We start from the raw sequence: 23,348 nt of genomic DNA, 5'->3' as shown, positions 1-23,348 counted from the left end.
TCTAGCAGCTGGAGTCCTGAGACCCCAGTGGTCCGTCTGGAAAAAGGCTCAGAGCGGAGAGGGGAAGACCCCTATCTCTGCACAGAAGGTCTTTTTTTAACAAGCTATTAGTCAATCTTCATTTTCTTTGGTTTCCTACTTAAAGAAACCATCCATCCCTTTGAAAAGTGTTTTGCTTATCGGGACTTAAATGTTTGACCTTCACTGTGCAGGAAGATGTATGTGCAGAGGTTGTACATTCATCATTTGATGTTGGGTCTTTTTTTTCACATTTATCTGCTGCATATGGACCTTTAATTATGTGCAAACCTGAAATCTAACTTAAAGACATGTTTGTACGATGGGATTTTGCAACATTGAAACTACTGTGACTTTTTGTAGTCAAAATTGGAAACTTCCCAGATTTCAAGTCTTTTTTTTTTTTTCATTATTTGTTGGCCCCTTAGCCTTAATTGATAGGACAGCTGAAGAGAGACTAGATGTGAAGAGGAAAGAGCCAGGTAGACATGAGTTAACAAGGCCGAGGCTAGGAGTTGAACCTTCGGCGATGAGGATCAAGTATTTTGATTGTCTTAAAATATTTCTCTGGGGCAATAACACTCAGTTAACAAAGTATTGAGGCATTGAGGTGGGACATGAATTCCAATGTGATTTTAGTGCAAAATGAGAATCTTTTGAAAAGTGTCTCACTTCAAAAATTGCTACCTCACCTGTGACAAATATTCTCAAATTGCTTATCAACTGGTGTAATGGTCTCTGAGCATAATGGCCAAATGAGGGAACAGGAAAGTTACAGAGAAAGAGTGACATCAGGACAGGTTGGGTTGTTTTGGGGTTTTGAAGTTAGTGTAAAGGTTGTGCTGGGGATTGAAGGCTTTTAAACCTGTGAAAATGCATTAAAACAGAACTTTAAAGAACATCTTGCTTGCATGTCCTACTCCTCTCATCCACAAAAGGACAAGCCTTTCTAAGAGTGTTTTTTCCAGTGTTGCCGGGCACTTCCTAATTAATAAGGAACATGGAGTAGCAAATCCACATTATTAATTACTGCTCTGAGCTTGAAAATAATTGGAGCTTCTGAGAAGGTAATTCAAAAGAGGACAGCTCCTTCCAAAAAAGAAAAAAAAAATCCCTTTTGAAGGAAGTAGTTAAAAGGTGCTGGCGCAGGACAGAGACGCACCCATTTCCATGGCTTGTCTTTGAAACTAATGAATCACAGTATATCATGGCCCTGCAGCCGCAAGGTTGACGAGAAAGGTACAAAGACAAAGTTAACCTCAGTGCATCCTTCTTTTGGAAAAAAGGTTTGTGGTTGAGGATGAATTTTAGAAGCTGGTGTGTGTGAATTCTGCCGATAAAGGAAGTTTATGTTTGCCTACAGGAGAGTGAAAATTAATGAGCATTCTTACGAAAATGCTAAATAAGTATGCTTTGTGTTCATAAACAGATTTCAGTTCTTACTGGTCATTGTTGACTTCAATGGGCTGCTTTCGCTATCCAGTAACTTTAATGTACATGCCTGCAAAACATTAATGTAACCACTTTTAATCTGTCCTTCTTTCATCATGTTTTTGTAATTCTTGGCTGATAGATTTGAGGACAGTCTGATAAGTCTCTGACAGTGGATCCAGATGTGCACACTTGGCGTCTGATAAGATAATCAGGAGTAAGGCGTTAATTAGATCCCATCTCCACAGTAATAACAGGAGCAACTTGAGCTTTAATGAACGGAGATTTCAAATCTTCAGTTTTATCTCTTCGTCTTCCTTAAATATTTGAAACTTTTTATCTTCCATCATTTCTCATGCCGAGCCTTTTCCTCTTGTTCTTACTCCAGGTCTACAATGTGGGGATGTTGGGTTCTAGCACGTATCAACAGGGATCAAAGTATTGCTTTAGAAAAATGATAATCATTAGGTCTCAATTAAAACTCATGCAAGGAGCTGTGTCTTGCCCAATGACATTCCGACATGTGACTGCAGGAACTGGGTATCAAACCCCCAACTTTCCAGTTTAGAGAAGGCCAACTCTACCAGTGCGCCGGCCCTACCATGGCTAGACGCATCGTTGCATCACTATACAAAACTTTGGAAACTTTGGAAAAACGTGTATAAAAACAATATTTGTCATAATGTTTGAAATGTCAAACTAAAAATCCTTCCTTAACAATTCAAACAACCCTATGGATGGGGGATTAGGGTTAAGGTACTATGGAGGCTCACTGACTTATGTCTGTTCCAATAGAATACAATTTTACCTCAGATTTTGCACTACATTTGTTTTAATTGTCAACCTTCATTTCAATTAATACAAAAATTGGGTTAAATCTCTAAAAGCCATACTTAGAAATGTAAACCGACATTGTTTGAGATTAGAGCAGCGATCACAGACATTTGCCTTGCCTTGTTGCATTCAATGCAAGCACTAGAGACAAGTACTATTAATCTTGTTTTATGACTGATTTACAGTAATGACTTGGAGAAGGATTCGATACACTTCTGGCTCCCTCCTCCTTTAACAACAAGAGGTATGATTTGATACATGACTATCCCTAGGTTTGACATTCCTTAAACAATCTGTGCGTGGCTCCGCATTCGAGGACAGTAATTCTGCAAAGGAGGTCATAAGACGTCTTTTCTCCAGAAAGGGTTGGTTATTTGTGCATTGTCTATAGCCTTCTGTTTGTATAGATCCCCAGGAGAGCTTGTTTCCTGTTTGTGTTTTCAGTGAGACACGAGGACGTCTTCATTGCGTGAAGCAACAGATCACAGGCCATCAGCAGCCCAGCCTGAGATATGGAGTCAAATAACATCCCTAAAACCCAATACGCAAACCGGGACAAACAGTGTCTGGATCCTGTCCAGGCTTAGTTTTATTGTTCTTCCAAACACCAACGAGATAGAAAAAGTTAGCAGCCAAGCCTTTTACTCAGGAAGCCTCTGCCTGCTTTGTATCCAGGGAAAAGGCTAGATTAAATTTGCTTCTTTGTGTCTGTTGGTCTCAGAGCATGAAGATGAAAAGTCTCCATAAGATTGATAGCCAACCCTCAAGGCCCCCTTATGTTTAGAGCCAAACAACATGATGAGCAGGGTGGAACTCCAATGCAGACAATCGAGAACATCCTCCACCCAGTTGACAAGCCCCAGGCCTCCTTTTAGTGATCCTGCAGTCCATTAGAAAGATAAGAACAGGGCAGGAGAGCATGCTGCCTGCTCAGCTAGGGACTCATCTTGATATGCCTAGAGGCCTCACATTCACAGAGCTCAAGGGCTGTTCCCAACGGTGCAGATGCGCACAAACTTCAGGGTTTCTTTCCTCCAACAGAGCCGAAGGGAGTAGATAAATAAATGGCTCCTTTTGTGCAAAAAAGTTAGTGAAAACAACCATATGAAAACATGTTTTTTTTTCTTTCTGACCAGGACAAAGCGCCAGAGCACATGTACCCACACTGTCCCTTTTCATTGGGAATGTACAAATGGTTCAGAGCCTTACCTTGAGATGGAAACAAAGGAAACAAAGGATCTATTTCAGAAAGCAAAGGTCAGGTTTTGTAATTGATATGAAAGGTTCAGATGCTGCTTACACTGTACGCTAGAACCACACTGTTGTTAGTGAGCATCACTCTGTACATGTATTTGTAATCTGTTCTTCTCTGATGAGGGGCTTTTAAAATATGGAATCAGATTGGATCTATAGTTGGTGTACTCGCAAATACCCTATAACACTGTATAAGTATTAGGTAAGGTTTGATATTCCTTTATTTTAGAAAGCACCAGCTGGACTTACATTTTAAACATTAGTACCTTCATTTGAATTACATCATCAAAACTTCCTCCACTGTGTATCAGGTTACAGGTATCATTTGTGTCCTTTGATTTAATCAGATAGTGCTTCATTTTTATCATACATATACAGTTAGTATAAGTAGAAAGTCAATAATTTACTTTACAAAACTTCATGACACAGAATTGTAAGATTTATATGTTTGACATTGAACACCGCATTGAACACCAAAATAATACAACAGACAGCTAAATTGCTCAATACTTATTCGAACGGGCCTATGCTGATGTCCATCCACTGGAGTCCATCAGCAAATTCCCTTTTTCAATGCAAACAAAACTTGAAATGAAAAAATGGAAAATGTTAAATTGGACTTTTATGAATGCTGCCTCAATAAAAGTAATTGGATTATAGCCAATAAACGTTGTATATTCTTATTGACAATCTTTGAATTTAAATAAATAGAGCTATATGAAAATATTCCTGGAATGGCTCTTCAGGCAAGAAATGTTTTGAACCATAATATCCACACCAAAAGTACCACTTAGATGGCACAGTTGGCTCCAGGCATTGTGTGCACTTTCTATCCAGAAAACAGGCAGCTTCATAAGGCAGTCAGAGGATATGTGACATGTGTCTCCAGCTTCTTCTTTTCTAAATGCCGAGACGCAGACAGACCATACAAAGCTCTATATTGGCTAACAAAAACTGGTCCATTGTTGAAACTGGACACATAAAGATTGTAATTTCAGGAAGTTTGGGATCACTTGTTCATGGTCATTGTTGACTTCAATGGGCCGCCTGCTTTAATTTTAAACTTTACTCTCAAGAACACAGCAGTAGTGATGTGTAATCATATAAATATAGAGCATGTACACTTCTCAATACAATAAAACAAACTGTATTCAGCTGTGCAGCTCACATCATTGTGTGCCAGCGATATTTATTAAGAAAGACCTTAGGAAACAAAAAGCATTCTCAGGCTTTAATTCAAATCACTTCACTCTGGAGAACATCCATTCCTCCCGTACTGATGCAGGCTGTGTTTGAACAACTGGATTTCATCAGCCAGTCTGCCAGAAACTTCAGACAAGGACCCTCACTTAATGTCAGCACAGCAGGTTCAGTTCTAATCCGCAGAGCAACTCACTCAACAAGTCACACATCCTCTTAAAAATATCCACGTTTTTGATTTTTCTTGTCAAACATTCATGACATAAAGAAGCTTCTTTTTTGGAGATTTTGAAGTAGAGTTTTGATTTATCCCATAAATGTGTGAGAGTCTGCAGATGATGCAGAATTCCACCCTTGCCGGTTCTAAAACCTTGTTCTTCAGACTAGCTGGAAGTGTTGAGAGTAATTCTGACAGGTTGGTGTTTGGAAAGCACAGAGGTTTGTTTAGGTAAAGTCTTTCCATCATGCTGGAGCTCATTAGACTCGTCTCTGTTTGTGGACTTTATCGTTGACTTCTACGGGACGACGATGACAGCCACGCTGGATTAGGATCATGTAGGCGATTTATGGGAATGCAGGTTGTATTTCCATTCAAACCGATCACAGGGGGAAAGTTAAGTTCCCCGTTTCAAAATGAAATGTTTTTACTGTAAAAGAGCGTAATTCCCTTCTATAAATGGGCCTGTTGAAAATTTGACAATCTGCAAGTCAGCTTTGCAAAATCCCCACCTGTGCAGAGCTGGAATGTTATTCGACAGAAAGAGCGAGTGTGATTTCCCATCAAAATATTTTCAAAGTAGGTAAGCCGTAAAATTGCGGTCGCTGGTGTTGAAAGCTTTGTCCCACAGTCTGCAGGTGGAATTTACATATATTAAGTCTGGGAAACAAGTGAGATTCATGGCCGAGTCTGACATAAAAACCCCATCCTCGCTCTCTTTGACTCTCTGTTTGCTCCATCTCTTTCCCCTTTTCTCTCTATCTCACAGACAACTCTGCTTGTTCCTGGCTGCTCATGTGTGGCAGCAGAGCTGGATGGAAAACATATTGCTCCATCAATCACGTCCCATTCTTCTCAGAAACACACTCGAATCGGTCTCTTTCAAGTCAGCCCTTGTGTAAAAATGCAAAGATGACAAATAATTCCTACCAACAGATCCAGAGCTATATCTCCATCAAACTACAGTGCTATCTATATAAAATGATGTTCCCCCTCATTGTCAGTTTCCAGGCTGACAATGTGTTGACAGTGTGTTAATATACACAGCAAGGAGTGGGTAACATGTTCAAACAAAGCCCCTTTTCCCCTGTGTTATGCCGATAGATCAAATGAAAAGATAGAAGGAGAAGAAGGAGGAAGACGTTGGTTTTAATCAACGTCTGTCTGATGTTTGCGAGAGTTCTGTCTTTCAAGTCTTTGATTTCGCACACAGGATTGCCAGAGTGCAAATAGCAAAACCATGCCTGCATTGAAATAAAGAGAAACACTTCTTCCTTTGCCTTGCCTGGTTTTTAAAATGTGACACACAACTTGGCTGCAGCCCCAGCTGTAGCCCCTGGGCAGTGCATATGTCGCCCATTTGTAATCTAGAAAGCACTCAGTTCCAGGCTAAGGCCAAGTATGAATGGAGAGAGCACTTACTCGTTTTTCTCCAGAGCCAAGAGCAGCTGTTCACCTTCCGCTTCAATCAGGAGCTTCAGTGATGCAGGGTGACTCTGAGGAGACAATAGTCAGGAGAGGGGATGAGAAATATTGCTTCTGGTTTCAGGACGAGAGCATTTTGATTGAGCAAAGATTGCTATGTTTTGTTTGTTTAGGCATTAGTTAATTTGTAAGACCTGATTCAGACTTGAATCAGTCAAACGAGTTTTGACTTTTTAATATAAAGTTGTGCCATTTGTTTTTCTCAGTAAAAATCCCAATGAAATGAAAAATACATTTTCACAGTTTTAATCCTCTGTTTCCGTGTTTAAAGTTAATTTTTCTGCCATTAGCTGCCAAATATATTTCAATAAAGCCTCTGATTATTTTCAGTATTTGTTCTTCCTGTAAAATGTTTCCAATGTCTGATAACTTATCCGGCACTCAGGGGGCATTTACTCATATTACAACCAATTTTAAAACCTCTCAAAGCTAACAATCCAATCAAATTCAACGTTATTTTGTGATCGGTTCCATCCATTTTAAGTTGGAAATATGTCACATCTTGGCAGTTAGATACTCTGAAAGTTCTGTTTTATGAGGACTTTAAACTCCACATCAAACTCCTAAAGAATATCAGCCAACATGTGTTCCATTTTTCACAACACAAACAGGTTTTCAACCACCGTTGTTTTTGTATTCTACATAATTTAACTTGAGGCAGGCTTTTACTAAGCTAGTCAGCTAGCTTGTGAGCAAAAGCATGCAGCCAAGCTAGCTCCGCCGAAAAACAGACAAATATTTAACTTGAAACAGCCTTACCTAAATTAATACATTTTTCTCAAGTAACTCACAGAAAGTGAAACCTCTGCGGATAATTTTCTGATGATAAAAAGCTTAGTGAACCATAAACACTGAAGGATTCCTTACCCCAAAAACAAGCTGAGCACTGTCAAACAAGCTAGTAGCAGCTTTGCTAGCAGCATTTTTGCTAGCCTGATGTCTTGCGTCAGATTAAGAAAGGAATCAAATCAAGGCAGAATTTTAAAGTGAAATGTCTTTGTTTTCTCTCATGAATAGGTGAGTTTGTTTGAAAGAGAAGAGTGATAGTTCAGCTAAAGGTGAACCTTTATGAATGTTTAGCATTTTAAGATTTGTTTTTTAATGAAAAGCCTGCTGTGCTCTGTGTACAATAACGCAGATAAAAACAAAACAAAAGAGCAAATCTTTCACAGACAAAAAAAAAAGACAACTCAGGATACTCACAACTGATGATAGGAACTATTGCATGACTTTTTTTGGGGGGGAGGGGTCCTCTTTTGCATAATTGCAATTGAACAGAATAATGAAAAAGAGGGCGATGTGTGGCCACAAAACAAAAACACATTTCAGTCCTGATGAGAGTGTGACTGAGCCACCCACACTGCGTGAAAACATGCAAGATGACTGTTTTCAATAGATGAGAGCAGTAAGAAATCCTTATGAGGCGTCTTTGAATCTTAGAACAAGAGCTGAGAGGATTAGCTTTATGTTTCTATTCCATTTGACATTAATCCTGCAGAAAGCCTCCAGTTTTTGCACCCCTGAGTTACAACACTGAGAGCGTCCGTGTGTCTCTGTTACAGTCAGATGAAGTGGCACTGAGTCGTACATCTTTTCTGTCAGTCGTGCCGTGCAACAAACGCGGCTGCTCAAACACACACACATATTCATCCACATGTCAACACCTAAACCTCCTCTTTTGTGCAGCGCCCCCCACTCCAAACAACGACAAAAAAACAACTCACATTCTCCATATCACCGAGCAACCACACACACAAACACATTTTTAACACATGTAGTTCAATGAGGGTCAACTATAGAAGGGAGCGCCACTCTGGGTTAAGTCATCCATCACCCCCTGTGGAGAAGAATGTGTAGCGGATCATAAAAGGACATGGAAGCAGAACACTTAAGGTTTTAGGCAGTATCATTGCACAAGTCATGTGGGACTAAACTTCCTGCTGTTTTTATTCAGACAGCACTCTATATGCATGCTATGACCTCCTTCACTCTGCATAATGTTAATGACAAACAGCCATTTATAACCTAATGGAAAATAAAGATAGTACACTGCATGTTTTAGCTCGTAACTTTGAGAGTACTGGATTTAAATAAGCACTTGTTTCACCCACACTGTGAGTATTTTTAACTCTGAGGATCTGTTTTGTTTTGTTTTCCGAGGTAATAATGTCCCAAACAAACCTTGTGGCACCTTCCCTGTTTCGTTATAGGCCTTAACAAATTAATTCACAAATGAATTGACTCAATAACACCACCTGGGGACACAAGCTGTGTTTTTAAGTCTGTTGGCAGCCATGTGTTTGGTGTTATTATCCCAGACTGTTTAACAAAACCAAACAGAGCCAAGGATGCCAGATTTCAAATATTTAATTAACGTTCCAGTGGGCTGTATCGTGTTTTCCTCCCCTCTACGTTGTAGATTCTTCAGCTGTAGCAGCAATCTCTGCCTTTGTTGCAGAGATGTCTGTTGACTTGACTATTGATTCCATAGTCGTGCTAATTTAAAGGCTATACTGAATAGATACATATAGCAACTACCTCTGAAGGCTCGAGGTAGGGCTGCAGGAGAAATGTGAAAGTCATCTAATTCATAGCTTGTGGTATAGCTACATAGCTTGTGTTGCTTTCTATGAAGCTAATTGAGAAGATATTGGATTGGACTTGAGAATCAGATTCAAGAGTGTTTTTATAAAAGTTTAAAAGTCTTTAATTAGTGGCTAAGATGAAAGGCAACCCCTATAGGCAACCTATACCAGGAGCTTAAACTTTCCATCTTTCCATTTTAAAGCCACATCTGAAAAACTTTCCCCTGCATGAGAAAAAACAGATTCCTCATTTGACATGAGAGAACAGGCCAGAAACACAGTGTGAGTGAGAATTCAGATATCACAGGGAAATCAATGCTGAGGCGTCTGGCTGACGTAATCCAGCATGGGTAATGGCAAATGCATTTGGACTTGTAAAGCACTTTTACACTATGTGCCATATTGACAACACATTGACACTGATGACAGACGTTGCTATGTGAAGTGCCCGCTTGCCTGACAGTACTATTCCATTCACATGCATTTACACGCCGCTATAGCAATTTGGGGTTCAGTGTCTTGCCCAAAGACACTTCAGCATGTGTCTGCAGTGTCTTGGGATCAAACCCCCGACCTCGGGCTGAGAGACAACCAAGTCTCAATCAGCGACTGTGCATCAGCCGCGGCCCACTGATCCACAGCCACATGGCAGACGTTTACTTTCCTGGTAGATTCCTTTGTCATGTTAACACCATATTTCTACTTTTGTTATTTGGATGACAAATAATTACTAAGAGTTATATTATCTCTGGAGTATTTTGGGTTCGGATAAGCCAAAAATCAAACAGCACCAATGTTGAAAGAATTTAAAAGGGGTCCTGGTTCGGCACCAGGTTGGACTCCGACCCTTGGCTCTTTGATGCAAGTTGTCCCCACTCTCTCCCCATATTTCCTAATAAGACAAATTAATCATTTCATCAACTAACTATTATTCACCTGGGGTTTGAGCTGGCTGATTGGTTTCCAGTCTTGTCCAACAAACTGCAGAGGTACTGTGGTCCCATAGTGTTTCTGCTTGGCTGTTGGTCTGTGTTGAACAGTCGGACCCACAAGATTCCCTGTGAAAGAAGAAATAAATACCATATGAGAATACACAGACAACTTCAAAGCTTTCCTTCTTTATTCCAAATTCTCGTAGCATCTGTTAACGCAGACCTTATCCAGCTCCGCGGAGACAAACAATAGGAATATTTCCTAATAGATATTATACAAACAACACCGGTAATTAATTCCTCCATGCTATTAAAGGCCTGAGCCTGGGGTTCATAAACAGCATCAGGAAAGAGACCCGACAGTGCAGCTGTCACTTAAACAAAATCACAGTATTTGTTTTTGATGGCTCTCTGTGTCTCAGCATACAATTAATGCTATCTGAATGCTTTTGTTTTTCATTACTAACAATTATCTAAGCTGACAAAATGCCATCTCCAACACATCCTCGCTTTTCCTGAACATATGCTCACGCCTCTTGATACGATTGAGGCCGTCTACTCTGCCATTAAGACGTGAATACAACAGCACTAATCAGCACCCTCACACATCAAGGGATGAGAGCCGTTAGCCTGCGGTGAAAACGTAAACACCCCTCTGCCACTCCAGCTGCATAAATCTGGTAGGTTCTTCAGGAAAGGAGAGTTTCAAGCGAAGAGAAACTGGTTTTGCTGCTGCTTCTGTGAAAACTCCTGACACAAAATAGTGTTCAGGATAGGGGGCAGGGCTTAGACGTAGCATTGGGTCCTTTTTCCAATGCATGCTTTTTATGTCCTCTCACTCTGCTCTGACAGGGACTGTAAATAAGATGTGGACTTAAGCTTCATGTTCCACACCTCATGTTTTACACACCTTAGTCTATCAATCCTTTCTAATGGCCAGCAATGGGGAGACTCCACTGGTTACAAAAATAATTCTGATTGTGTGAGACCACACCAGAAAATCAGCCTAATTCTCAGTTTATTTATAACCCCAGTAAACATTTTCTTAATGAGTTTATCATCTCAAATTCTAACTCCAACCCTTTTATACATACAGCATGATGTTCCAGTTGTAAATACTAGTCCCATTTTGAGTAAAGTTGACTTTGAACCAGTATGTGCTCTGCTATTTTTGATATGCAATTACTATGGAAACCTGTCAACCAGTCAAGGAGACATTGGGTGTCGTTGGACTGCAATCATTCCTAATATTAGATCATGTGATCAAAGAGATGTCGAAGTGCAATTGTGAGAAACCAGAGGACTTTGCTACCAGTGATCCCTGCAGTAATCAGCACTGCCCAGCGGGGAATGCTTTATCAGAGCCGGGGTCTTTCACTGAAGCAGCAGGGGTTGCTGGAATCATTAGTTAGTGCAAACATCCTAAATCAAATGTTTGTCTGTTTTTTGTTTTCTTCCACTGATGCTCCACCGAGCGTTTCCAAACAGCGGGGAAACAGATTTAGCTCAAAGATGATGTCAGCGGACTTGTGAGGAATTATGCATGTGGTCTTCAGAATAATTTATGGTTTGTTTTGAACATGAAAATTTGTTACTTCTTAATTCTGAATCCAATTTTAAACAAATATGGACACAAAGCATTCTCGAGGGGAAGCACTCGTCACAGATCATTATTATTACCAGCACATTCAGGGCTCTTCCAGCTCTTTCTTTCTCTCTACGCATGACTCACCCAGCTGAGTCTGCTTTTTATCCGGCATTAATAACCCACACCAGGCCAGGCCCTCCCCAGCTGAGCTTTTGTTCTGGTTCTCCTCTGAGGAAAACCACCTCCTCTGGAGTCCATCACAGAGCCGCTCCAGCTGATAGTGGAGAGCCAGAGGTGACCAGCTCAGCAGTCCTCATCCAGCAAACCACCCTGATGATGAGAAGCAGGCTCCAGCAGGGACGGGAGAGACTCACACACACAACAGCAGGGAGAGGCATCTTACCCTCATTAGCCCTCGAAAACCACACCGTCTGGGGAGGAGAGGTGGGCATGCTGAGTAAGGCAGCATGGTGACCTCTATGAAAAGTGCGGATGGATACCAAAACAACATGGGGAGGGGGAAAAACTGGGAAATTCTGAGAGAGAAAAGGTCAAATTCCAAATTATGGTTAGCCAACTTATGAGGCTAGCACACACAGATGGAACTGCCATTCACATCAACTTTAAAGACATGGTTGGCAACTATACGGTTCTTTTTTTCCCCCTTGACTTCAAAGTCAACAATTGAATAACCATTTTTTAATGTGGTGTGCAATGAGCTTTAATTCCCGCATATAAATGCCAATATATTAGTGGAAACAGTCTGCAGGCTTGGGAAAGACATTTTGGTAAAGTTGGAGCGTGCTGTGGCTCCTGTGTGTAGAGTGTGTAAGCTTTTGTTAGCTAGAGTGTTATAGGAGCCACCAGAAGCATTGAGGGAGCGGTAAAAAGTGGCACCAGAACCCTGAGCCTTATTTATATGTTCAATAAAGGAGAGTGTAAACAGAGGTCTTAATAAAGCAGAGTTCTGGCCGCGATCGGCTCCCTTTATGCTCCGGTGTACACAAGGAGAGTTTGTGCCATTTATACGGCCTCAATAAAGTCAGTGCTAGGGTCGGAGGATTGTATGAGTGTGTGTGCGCGCAGAAACATGACTGTGTGTGTTTGCTCGTGTGTGGGAGAAATGTGATACAGACCAATGCCTGAATAAGGTAATATAATTTGCACTCCCCAGTGGTGTTGTTAAGAAAGAACAACAAGTTCTATTATGTACAGCCTTTGTGTTGTTGTTTTACACATTGTGGTAATCACACTTATCCCTGATTAGGCGTTTCAGACAAGCATCTTACCTGAACCAAATTGAAATGTTTTTGTTTTTTTTAATGCAATTGGGTTTTTATACCTTAAGGGTTCTCCATCTTCAGATTGGGATCACCCATAAACCCGTATGGTTGCAACATTGTAACTTCAGGAAACGTTTTTCTAAGGAATTAGAAGGTCTCTTTTACTAGCGTCAAGTCTTATTAGATACAGCATGTTGTTGATTTTCCAAATAATGGTCAATATCGTAAAATCCACAGTATCCATGGTATTCTTTAGGGCAATGCAATTATTTACAGGTCACTACAATGGCGACCTATAAACTGGGACACAGACATGGCAGCATGCATCCACCATCTCGTCCAAATGTGGTCACTTCAGGCTCCAAGAAACCAATGTGGTGCAGCTGAACGGCCAACTACCAACGGTAGGGGGTTCACAAATCAATACATGTGGGTGTGATCCATTGAGTTGTATAATGTAGGTGGATGTTAGTCTAAGTGACATCACCCACTGGTTTCTGAAGAGGCCTTTAAAGCCCAACAATGGCGATCACCACTTTGGAACTGTATCACAACCTAACTTTTGTTCAGACAAGAAAAAGACAAAGAGGTAGAGCTTGGGCGGGCCTTAAACCTCCTGTTAGACACTTACAAAGTGCCCCCCTGTAAGTCAAATAACCACATTGCTAAGTATGCACATTTATGAATTAAATTAAGTAACATGTTTATTTTTTTCCGTACAAATTGACATTTTAACGTGTGACCTAATGGGAATTCCTTGACTTTTTTCAGCCAGCCCCAAGTGAGGAACTGCAGTTTTTTGCAGTTTCACATTGGTTTCATTTTTCAACACTGGATGTTGGCGCTTGGCGTTATGTCAGCTATACATATTTATTTTCAACAGTCCAACAGTTATAAAGGGTCACAGACCAGGTTAAGACACTGAAGTGTGGTTCTCTTTCTGCGTTGTGTCCCCTAGGGTTACCTTTTTTTTCCATCACTACAGATTTGGATTACAAATCAAAAGTCATTCTCCCGTGTTTCATTACAGCAACATTTAAAGAAGCAGAACATTTTTCAGATATTTTTCAGATACTTTCTCTGGCTAATTTGTTCAATCACCTTTTAGAGAGACCAATCCCTGGGGTTAGGATATTGCTGTAGATATTCACAGACTTCACTAATCTGTTGAAATGTAAGCCAAGAGGTGCCTTTGGGGGGGTACGTTTGGTCTGCTTATTAAGGACTTTGAACAACCTTGGTGCAATATTTGATCCTACAGAACTTCAGTCACGACATTTCATTCAGGTTCCAACCCAAAAAATGTTTAGTCTTCTTTATGGGCAAGCGGAATCAGTCATTTCAGGCATTTGACAGAAAATCATTTTGTTTAAATCAGCCCCTCTGATCCCCAATCTGTAAACTGCAAGTCTGAGAGAACATGACCTTCCTCGATTCTATGCACATCCCAAGACGTCCTCTCTTACTGCCCTTCCACACCTCCAGCCCTTCTGCTCCCCCCCCCCCCCTCACTTCTGCTCCCCAAAAACAACCCAACAACTGTTCAGCTTTATTAAACCCCAGAGCCTCGACAGGCAACCATGAAATAATGTATTCATAACAATCTTTGCTTTTCCAACACAAATAGCGTGCTGTTCTTTTCATCTGCACACTCAATGAGGTCGTGCCCCCCCCCCCCCCCCCCAGACATGTGGGAAGGTCCTCTGAGATGGGATACAACCTACACATGCATGCACACGTCAGTGAAGGGCACTCGTAATCACAGTCGCCCTTGCCCAAAGCACACAGTGACACACTCTTGTCACTTCTCACCAAAAATATGGCAGATTGAAAATTAGAAACGTCTTTAGCGGCTTGAATGAGATTCTTTGACATGCAAAATCCCACGAATGGTCCAAAAACAAGCTAGAGCAAACACTTGAGATGATTCCAGCATTGTTTGACTTGAATGGACAATGTTTAGTTTCTCAAACCTCTAGACGGAAATGGGATGGAAATGAGAGCATGTGGGTTTAATTAGGGCAGGGAGTTATGACTTTAAATTGGTCTGTTTTGAGCAGAACCATGACTCAACAAATACGGTTTAAGAAAAATAAATATACATCTCGTCCCTGGTTCCACATGAAGGTGTGTTCTCAATATAGCAAATCTAATAAAGTGATCGTTGAATCAAGAGCATGTATCCATGACCGTTTTTATCCAGATTTGGTGGATGTCTTTAATCAGAGCGCTGGCTTGATTGTGGAAACATTCCAGCATAGTTTCCGAGCCAAGAATTGTTTCTGACATCACCCCATGAGGTGGAAACTTCAGTCCGTGTTTGTGGCTATTGTTCATTTGATAACTGGCGATTGACAGGCATATCACGGAATCAATTTATCCCCAATCAGGGCGGGTAAATTATGCTAATTAAAACTGAATGGCGATTGGGGAAAGTGTGATGAATGATACATTGGGAGGACGAGCCATCAAGCAGACACTCTTTTATTAAATGACCTTGGATAGAAAAAAAAAAAAACAATGAACTCTGCTGTCTTTCAGTATCCCCTTTTCTCTCATTCATTATCTTCTCCCGGCCAGTCACTAACCATTATTGACAGTTCAATGAGTTCTTCGGACGTCTAATCAAGGAATCGCCTTTTCTATATAATATCCAACAAAGGGAAAAATGACCATCTTGGTCTCCAAGGCACAAAACCATCTTTACATTGTTAAATTAGATCAACAAGCAATCTGAACACCAAACCTGTTCCATTTAAATGTATTCTTGCAGGAACAATATGACGGGAAACTAAAAACTGGGTTCATGGTGAATAAATCAATATTCAATTACATCATTTATGAAGGAAAAGAAATATTACGCTCATATTTGGTGAGCATTTGCTTCCTTTTTAATAATTAAAAGATTTGGGACTACCGATTTAACAACACAAGCAATTTTAGGACCTTTATTGACTATATACTGACCGTTTACCTTGGGCTCTGATAACTTGCATTGAGCATTCATCACTATTTTCTAACATTTATAGATGGAAACAGACTTTCAAGTTCACAGATAAGTCTATGATAAATGATAATTCCTCGCATTAAGAGAAAATGGCTATTTCTAATACTTGGGGAGCAGGTACCAATGTCCTGTTTATCACCTAATCAATCAACTTATCCTTTTTCTGTCGATCTATCACACTTTTTCATCCCAACCAGTTGCAGCAGATGGCTTCCCCACCAATGATTACAGTGCTGTTTGGGGTTTCTGCCTGTTAAAAGGACGTCTTTCCTTTTTACAGGCAGCTCATTGTGGATTAATGCATAAAAAAAGGGTACCGTCTGGATTGATTGACCTTGAACCATATTAACTTGCTCCTTGAGCCACAGTTTAGGGTTCATATGGATTACAGAGCAAAGGTGAAAAGTGCCTGGTAATCTTGGCTTAAGTCCACAGCAAACATCTGATTCATTTGGGGGACGTAATGTCAACACCCTGAAGGTTGAACTAAGAAACTTAGAAACCTTTAGGTGACATCATGTAAGAAGAATCTGCACATGCTGGAAGGAGGGTTTCCTTAAATCAAATCCAATAAGGGCACCAGTGTGTCAAAATTAACTGCAATAAGAATTGTTAATGGTTTTTCAGGTCAAAGTCAGGGTCATAATCAGGCCATCTAACACTGAGCCTCCTCTACTGGTAAATAGCCCTTTTGTTTGTTCTCTCACATTAGTCTGTTTCTCTTCCCCCACCTTGTACACCAGACTCATTTACTGTCACACGAGCCTGATGTCAGCACATAATTACTCTATGGGAAATAAATGGCCCTAGAGGCTATATCCCCCCCCCGGCTCAGCAGGAGGTTAATGTTGTCCGAGAACTGGTGCCGTAAGCCCTGAGCGAGCGGCTCTGCAACACCTCCCAGGCTGCGAGGGCCGCACTGCGTGGCATTGAGCGCGCGTACCTCAGGAAAGAAAAAAAAAAAAAGGTCAGAGTCATAGAGCGTCTAAAGCGGAGCAGTGTGAAGGCTTGTTAATATGGTTTCTATGATGGATTACTTTTTCAGCGCCCTGGAACACCTCTGTCATGGGAGGCACATGTCTGGAAAACTTTCAAAATTAAAAAAAAAAAAAAACTAAAAAAGAAATCAAGACAGAAAAACAAAAAAGAGAAAGAGCCTCAGGTTTTAATACAGTGTGAAAAATAAACTTCAGGTCTATAATAGTAATACCAATATCAGTGATGGAGGAAATTTAAATGGTTCTGTAAATTGGATCAATGTAATGAAATTTATAAAACCCTTAATTTTAATAATTCTGTTAATTCCTCAAACAAAGCTGTAAAACATTTTCTTGCTTTGCCAACATATATACAGATCCTGGAATAAAAAAATCTAATTTCAGACCTTGATGTAATGATTCACGCTTCACACACGTGTATAATTCCTGGGAATGGAATATAGTTGATGATAGGACTTCTACTCAGACAACAAGTACCTTGGCATCTTCCACGACGTTAACCACTAGCTTTGATCGCCATTACAGATATCCTTAAAGGCTGCCAACAAAGCGTCCCTACCATCTGCAAATTTGGGCTCTTCCTGCTTCTTCTCTATCTAGGTATTATTGAATCCTTCCTGTTACTACTGTGCCACCTTTTATGTGACCATGCTGACCCCAACCACAGGAAAACAAATGGTAAATGGACTTGAGCTTGAATAGCACCTTAAGACTAAGAACACATTTTCTCCTTAGAGGACTTCAATGAATAAAGACAACTCTGAATATAAAGACGTTAGCTTCAGCGCAAGGTGATACAAATCAAGAACTGCAGTTTCTGGGGGTGTGAAACCCTCAAACCATGCCCCCCCCCAATCCAAACTTTTTAACAATCTTGACTGAGCAAAGTTCTCCTTTAAAACTTTGTTCTTATTTGATGTGCTGCTCGCTCTGCTTCACTATAAAAATACATCAGAGGTCGGCCCGTGGAACACAAAACTGAGACAGAAGCAGACAAATAAAACTGGCAACAGCAGAACTTCATTTGGTCCAATTTGTTAGAAACTCACCCAGGTGGGAGGTGACCTGTCCTGTTCCCGAGAACATGTCTGCCTATTAGGAATCACATCACTGCTTGTCTCTTCTTGTTGCAGAGTAGGCAGGTAAATGGGCCATTGCTGTAAGCCAGACTGGAAGATAGATGGTCTGGTGCTAAGGTGTGTTTTCAAATCTCAGTGGAGGCTGAAAATTCATATGGAATGTAGTCGAGCTGACTCTTGGTTCCTATTCCTCACTCTTCAGGATTTAAAAAAAAAAAGAAGGTACAAGTCGCTTTGATTTTCAAGTTGCAAACAACCTTTGAGAAAATGTACCATGTGAGAAGCGCCATTTCAGTTTTAGGTTCAATAAAAATAGTTGACACATGATCTGCTTGGATATTTATCTAATTTAATCTCAATGAAAGAGTTTTTTATATGGTTACACTTTACATCAAATACTGAATTAAACTATATCATCACACATTAAGGACACATGCTATGTTGAAGTGCTGGTTTCCTTTGTGAGCAGTGCAGCAGCCGGCATGTCCTTCATCTAAGATTCGATTACAGTGCAGAATAGTTTTTGTTTGGACCAGAGAAGTAATATTGTTTAAGCGACCCCTACACAGCCGTTTTGCCCACCGCCCCTTGGTTTGCAAACGGCAAACCAACAGGTCTTTGCAGTGATGGAAGTGGGCAAGCGAACTGGTTCAGAAATACCTGATTCTACCCGACATCAAAAGTCATTTTTCAAATATCCTCCATTACCAGAAACGTGACAAAACGAGGATAAATATTGGAGATGCTTTAGAAAAATGGAGAGAAGTTAGAACGCCAAAATGTTTCAAGACCGATGCAGAGCTGGATAAAGTGAAGCTTCGGTGTCTGGATCATACCCATTTTCAACTCTAGGTGTCAGTAACATATTGGTCCTCTAATGTTTATCTATATCTCATTATCTGGCAAATACATTGCAATAAAGCATTATCTTTAGGAAAGTATTTTTCCATTAAACAAATATGTATTTTCTCTTCCCGTAAAACGTTTCCAATGTCTGATGACTCATCATGATCTCAGGGGCTTTTATTGATTTTCGACTGATTTCAAGTTCCTGTGAAACTGAATTTCAGCTAAACCTAAAGCTCTCTGAAAAAAGTTGAACACAAAAACAGACCGATAAACCTTCAGTGATTTTTTTGTTGTTGTTGTAAAACAGTGATGGGGTGGAACTTGAACTAACCCAGATAGGAGATATCTGAGCCAGCTGAGCTCTCTGACCAGACGAGAGAGAGAAGACGCTCAGGGAGAGCTGTGCTGAGCTCAACTCTGACCTGTCTGGGTGTGAAAGTCCAATGAGAAAGTCCAGAGCCAGCATCAGGTTTCAACATCGTGTGTTGAAATGTTGTTGGGTGGGGGGAGGGGGGGGGGGGGGGGGTCATACGAGTCCAACACAGAAATTAATACAACACATGTAGGGTTCAGGCCACATGAGCACAGTCCAGATATTTTCCCCTTCCTATATAAATATCCCCACTGCGGAACAGCAACTGGTTGATCAATCTGTCTTAGTGCACAACCCCACTTCTGCCAACTCTTCATACCAGCCTCCTGGGTCCTCCTAACTATCCCCAAACACTCGTCTGGAAGATCTGAATCCATTCAAAGTCAGAAGATACTAAATGCCTCTGACTTGAGATGGGTCACATCACAGGGATAATGTCTCTCCTGGGGAGGACACTGCTCGCTAAAGGAATGTTTTACTACGGTCCAAAAATATATTCTCAGCTCAGTTTTCATTTGTCTGAGCATGCAGCACGCAAGCTGCACGCACTGCTTGAGGCGAATGGAGTCATGTTGGCTGAAACAGTACAGCTGGCTAGTAAATACTGGCTGACACTAAGTGTGTCAACCATCGGAGGAAATCATTCACAAATGATCGCCGGCTGAGACAGCGACATGCACAAGACAGACAGGGAGAAGCGGAACTTGACAAGGAAGCTCAAGCAGGGGTGTCATGAAATATGTATGCCAACATGACGTTGCATGGAGCTGAGCTGCTCCATCTTTTCTCAGCAGACTAGAATTCCTGACAGCAAAGACAAAAAGCGCAGTCTGGAGGCAAAGTACAGAGACTCGTAAAAGGGAGCGCTAATGAGCCCCAGTCATGCTTAAGCGTGATGTAAGCTGCAACTAATCATTTCATTGATCCAACAATCATTAAGTCTACAAAGTGTACAGACAAATGTGGACGATCCGCAAATGCCCTTCAAAATGCTAAAAGCTCAAGACACATTTTGTTAAAATGTTAAATCCTCACATTTTGGATAGAAAACATTTGGCAATTTTTACTTAAAAGACCTAAATGATTCATGTTTAAGCCAATAAGCGGATTAAGTTTTGGCTGACTTTTTTTTTGCATTCAGTGTGCTCTCGAGAAACAGTTTGATGAGGGACAGATCTCATCATCTAAAGCTTCTAGTGTCGGTGTGCTGTATTGGAAGTTGTGCTGACTAATTATGTTTCAGCAAGCTTTGGTTGCATGCAACCAAAAATAGTCCACGTGGAGGGCAACACATATGGGACACATTAGAAGAAATGGAATCTTAAAGCCCTTTCCGGAGTGCTTTTTTTTTTTTGCTAAAGCGCCGTAACTAAGCTACGCCATCATCACGGCTTTTTAAATTCATCTCGATTCCGCGAAGGTGTAATATTGGTGTCCCAGTCCGCGAATTCACATTGCGTTTGGGCGTTGCAGAAACACGGCACAGCGAGAGCTCCACATAAAGAAATACACGCTAACATAGCGCTGCGCTCCATCTCGCGTACGTAATCCCTCCGTTACAGAAATTGGATCACTTTGTCCCCCCATTCCCTCCAGTACATTCAGATTGAAGGCGAAACGTTACAGGGGCGTAAATACTGCGGCTTGATCAGGCCTTTAGGAACTATTGGCTTTGTCTGACGATGATTAGCTTTTAATTAGCCTTGTCCATTCATTTCATCCAGTTTCTTACGCAGATATCTGCTAAAAAAAAAAAAAAAGTTAAACCGTAGATTCTGTTTCTAAATTTCAATGACAATTTTGAATCTCAATTTGCTAAGGATGGAATAAAAAGTCTTGGTCCGAAATATCCAAATTTAGGGTTAGGAATCACAGGGTAACTCAAGATACAATACACAACATGTGGTCTGCCATTCTGGCTGCTGGAACACCTACATTTCCCTGCTGGGATGAATAAAGTATATCTTATCTTATCTTATCTTATAATTGATATGACGCAAGATATCTTACAAACTAAAGAATGCAAAAAGCAGGATGAATATATTATTCACTGCAATTTGGTGTCATTTAAACCTCTTATCAGGCTTCATCCCTTAGCTTCTTTTAACCGCTATCTGACATTATCCTGCTGTTTTCCTCTTCTTTTATTCCCTTGTCAACTTCTTCTTCTTCTTTGGCAACTAAACTTCTGTTCATGTTACCATCATTCATAAGCGCCACCGTGTGGAGTCATTAAGTGGTGACGCGTTGAGTCTTACTGCCAAAGAAATCTGCCCCATCTTTTAAATTGAAATATCAATATTTGGCAATTTAGATAATTATACCATACGAGCCAGGACAACAGTATATCGCCCCATCTTTATCCAGTATCCTTTTTTTTTTTTGCACTGTATATATGAAGACTATATATTGGCTGTCATACCCAGTGACTAAATTGTCGTTTTATGATTGCCAATTCAGTCTGAGATTGCATGGAGTCGACCATTACCCTGCAGGTCAAACCAATTGATTAGTCGTTACACCTACCTCTTTATCTACAGTCTGAACTACTCCAGTAAGGTACGTTTCATGCCAAATGAGATTAACTAGAGAAAACACCAAAAAATGACCTGGAAAAGGTGGTTTTCCATGAGGCTGAACCCATGGGAACCAACAGATCAAGGCCAACATCTGATATATCCCAAGTGTGGATGAATTAAGATGCCTTCTTGACGCCTGGATTTCACTTTTAGACATTTGCCCTTGCTGGTAATTAATTCCCAGGATTTCTCCGTGGGAGGGCATGACTGGCAGTGTGTTTGGATGCAAATCAGAGAGCGCCTCCACTCCGTTTCTCCAGTCTCCGCTGTTGTACACAGAGTCCTCACCTAGGGCATTAAACACTGGCGACTGAGATGTCATGAGCTATAGCCCCAAGGGTCACAGTTTGAGAGACAAACACCCTCTTACATCACTTTTGAACATTTTCCCAGAGCTCTTGAGCAGCTTTTTTGCACGTGTTGCCTGTACGTCGTAATCACACAAAAAAAAACAGTAGTTTACTGTTTTCCAAAAAAAAAAATCTACTCTCCTCTTTACAATGTGACTTTTATTCTATGTTTTGCCACTAAAATAACCCTGGAGTTCATCCATAATTCAAACCCTGAAGTATGTTTGAAGTGTCTTGACAAAGTGAAGTTTGCTTCAAGCGCCTGCAAAAACGCCTCAAGTGCTACTACTGATTACCAAGAGGAATTTCAGCATCATCAATTATAAAGCATCTCCTCTCCTCTGAGGTAGATTGGCTGCCAGCTTCAAATCTCAAGTTCTGCGTTTTTGAAGAGAGACATATGTTGGCGAGAACTGCACATTTACATGTGTAAGGAAAGCTTGTGTAGACTGGAGATGATTCATTCTGTCCAAACATGTGTTACAGATCTGTAGGGATGGTGTACTAACAGAGGATTTCATTTAACATAAAACAGAAGTCTGGTACCAACAAATGCTTTCATATAACATGCACCCAAAAGGCTAAAGGAGAGACATCATTTAGGATATGCAGAATAGAAAGAAAGGAGGACAGAATAAACACGTTGCAGGGAACATAGAATTAATGCATTAAAAGGTTAAGCTTTTTCTTCATGTTTCCAATTGTTATTTGTCTGAAATTCCTACTTTTGAGCATGGACCTTTTTAAATTGATACATCTTACCTTCCGTAGGTTGGGAGAGCGCACTGTCACACAGCGACACAGTGACAGACAAAGCCTGAAGTGCTGTCAAAATAAACTTCAGACTCCGGCACCCGGGATTCATGATGCCCGGCTGAAGCGTGGACGGGACTGACCAACTGTTTCACTGCTGCACGACCATCATACAACCGTGACAGTCCTCCAACAGCTGATGTGCAAGAACCCCCCCACACACACACACACACAAAAAAATAAAACCACTTCCTGAAATATGATCAAGTCAATGAGGGGTGCTTTTAGGAAATCCCGACGACAGCTGATTCAGCTCCTTGCACTTTCCCCATTCAGAGGTGTCCGAGTCAGAAGCTGCCTCGCGAAAAGAAAAGTGTTTAAAGTGAAGTAGATCGCGAGCGATGAAAACATTAAGAAATTCACAAACCGCTGCTGTCTCAGTCGCCCACTGGAATGACATCAATTCCAGAGCAATTACTGGGGAGAGAAGTGTTGTCTTATGAGTGGGGACCATGTGCTTCAAAGACGCGCTC

General features: G+C 40.9%; 1 protein-coding gene across 1 annotated transcript in view; it reads right to left on the bottom strand.

Annotated features, from left to right (window-relative positions):
- LOC132954915 (disintegrin and metalloproteinase domain-containing protein 12-like) overlaps window positions 1–23,348 on the bottom strand; it is an 80,424-nt gene extending 57,076 nt beyond the window's left edge. Inside the window, exons 1-3 of the mRNA XM_061027428.1 lie at window positions 22,825–23,348; window positions 9,961–10,082; window positions 6,377–6,450 (exon numbers count right to left, since the gene is read on the bottom strand). Coding sequence (XP_060883411.1) covers window positions 6,377–6,450; window positions 9,961–10,082; window positions 22,825–22,927 — 299 coding nt within the window. The 5' untranslated portion in view covers window positions 22,928–23,348. The remainder of the gene's footprint in view (window positions 1–6,376; window positions 6,451–9,960; window positions 10,083–22,824) is intronic.

This window comes from Labrus mixtus, chromosome 21, assembly GCF_963584025.1.
Source record: "Labrus mixtus chromosome 21, fLabMix1.1, whole genome shotgun sequence".
NCBI classification, from domain to species: domain Eukaryota; kingdom Metazoa; phylum Chordata; class Actinopteri; order Labriformes; family Labridae; genus Labrus; species Labrus mixtus.
The sequence above is the reverse complement of the archived record's forward strand: the minus strand, read 5'-3'. Positions and strand labels throughout refer to the sequence as shown.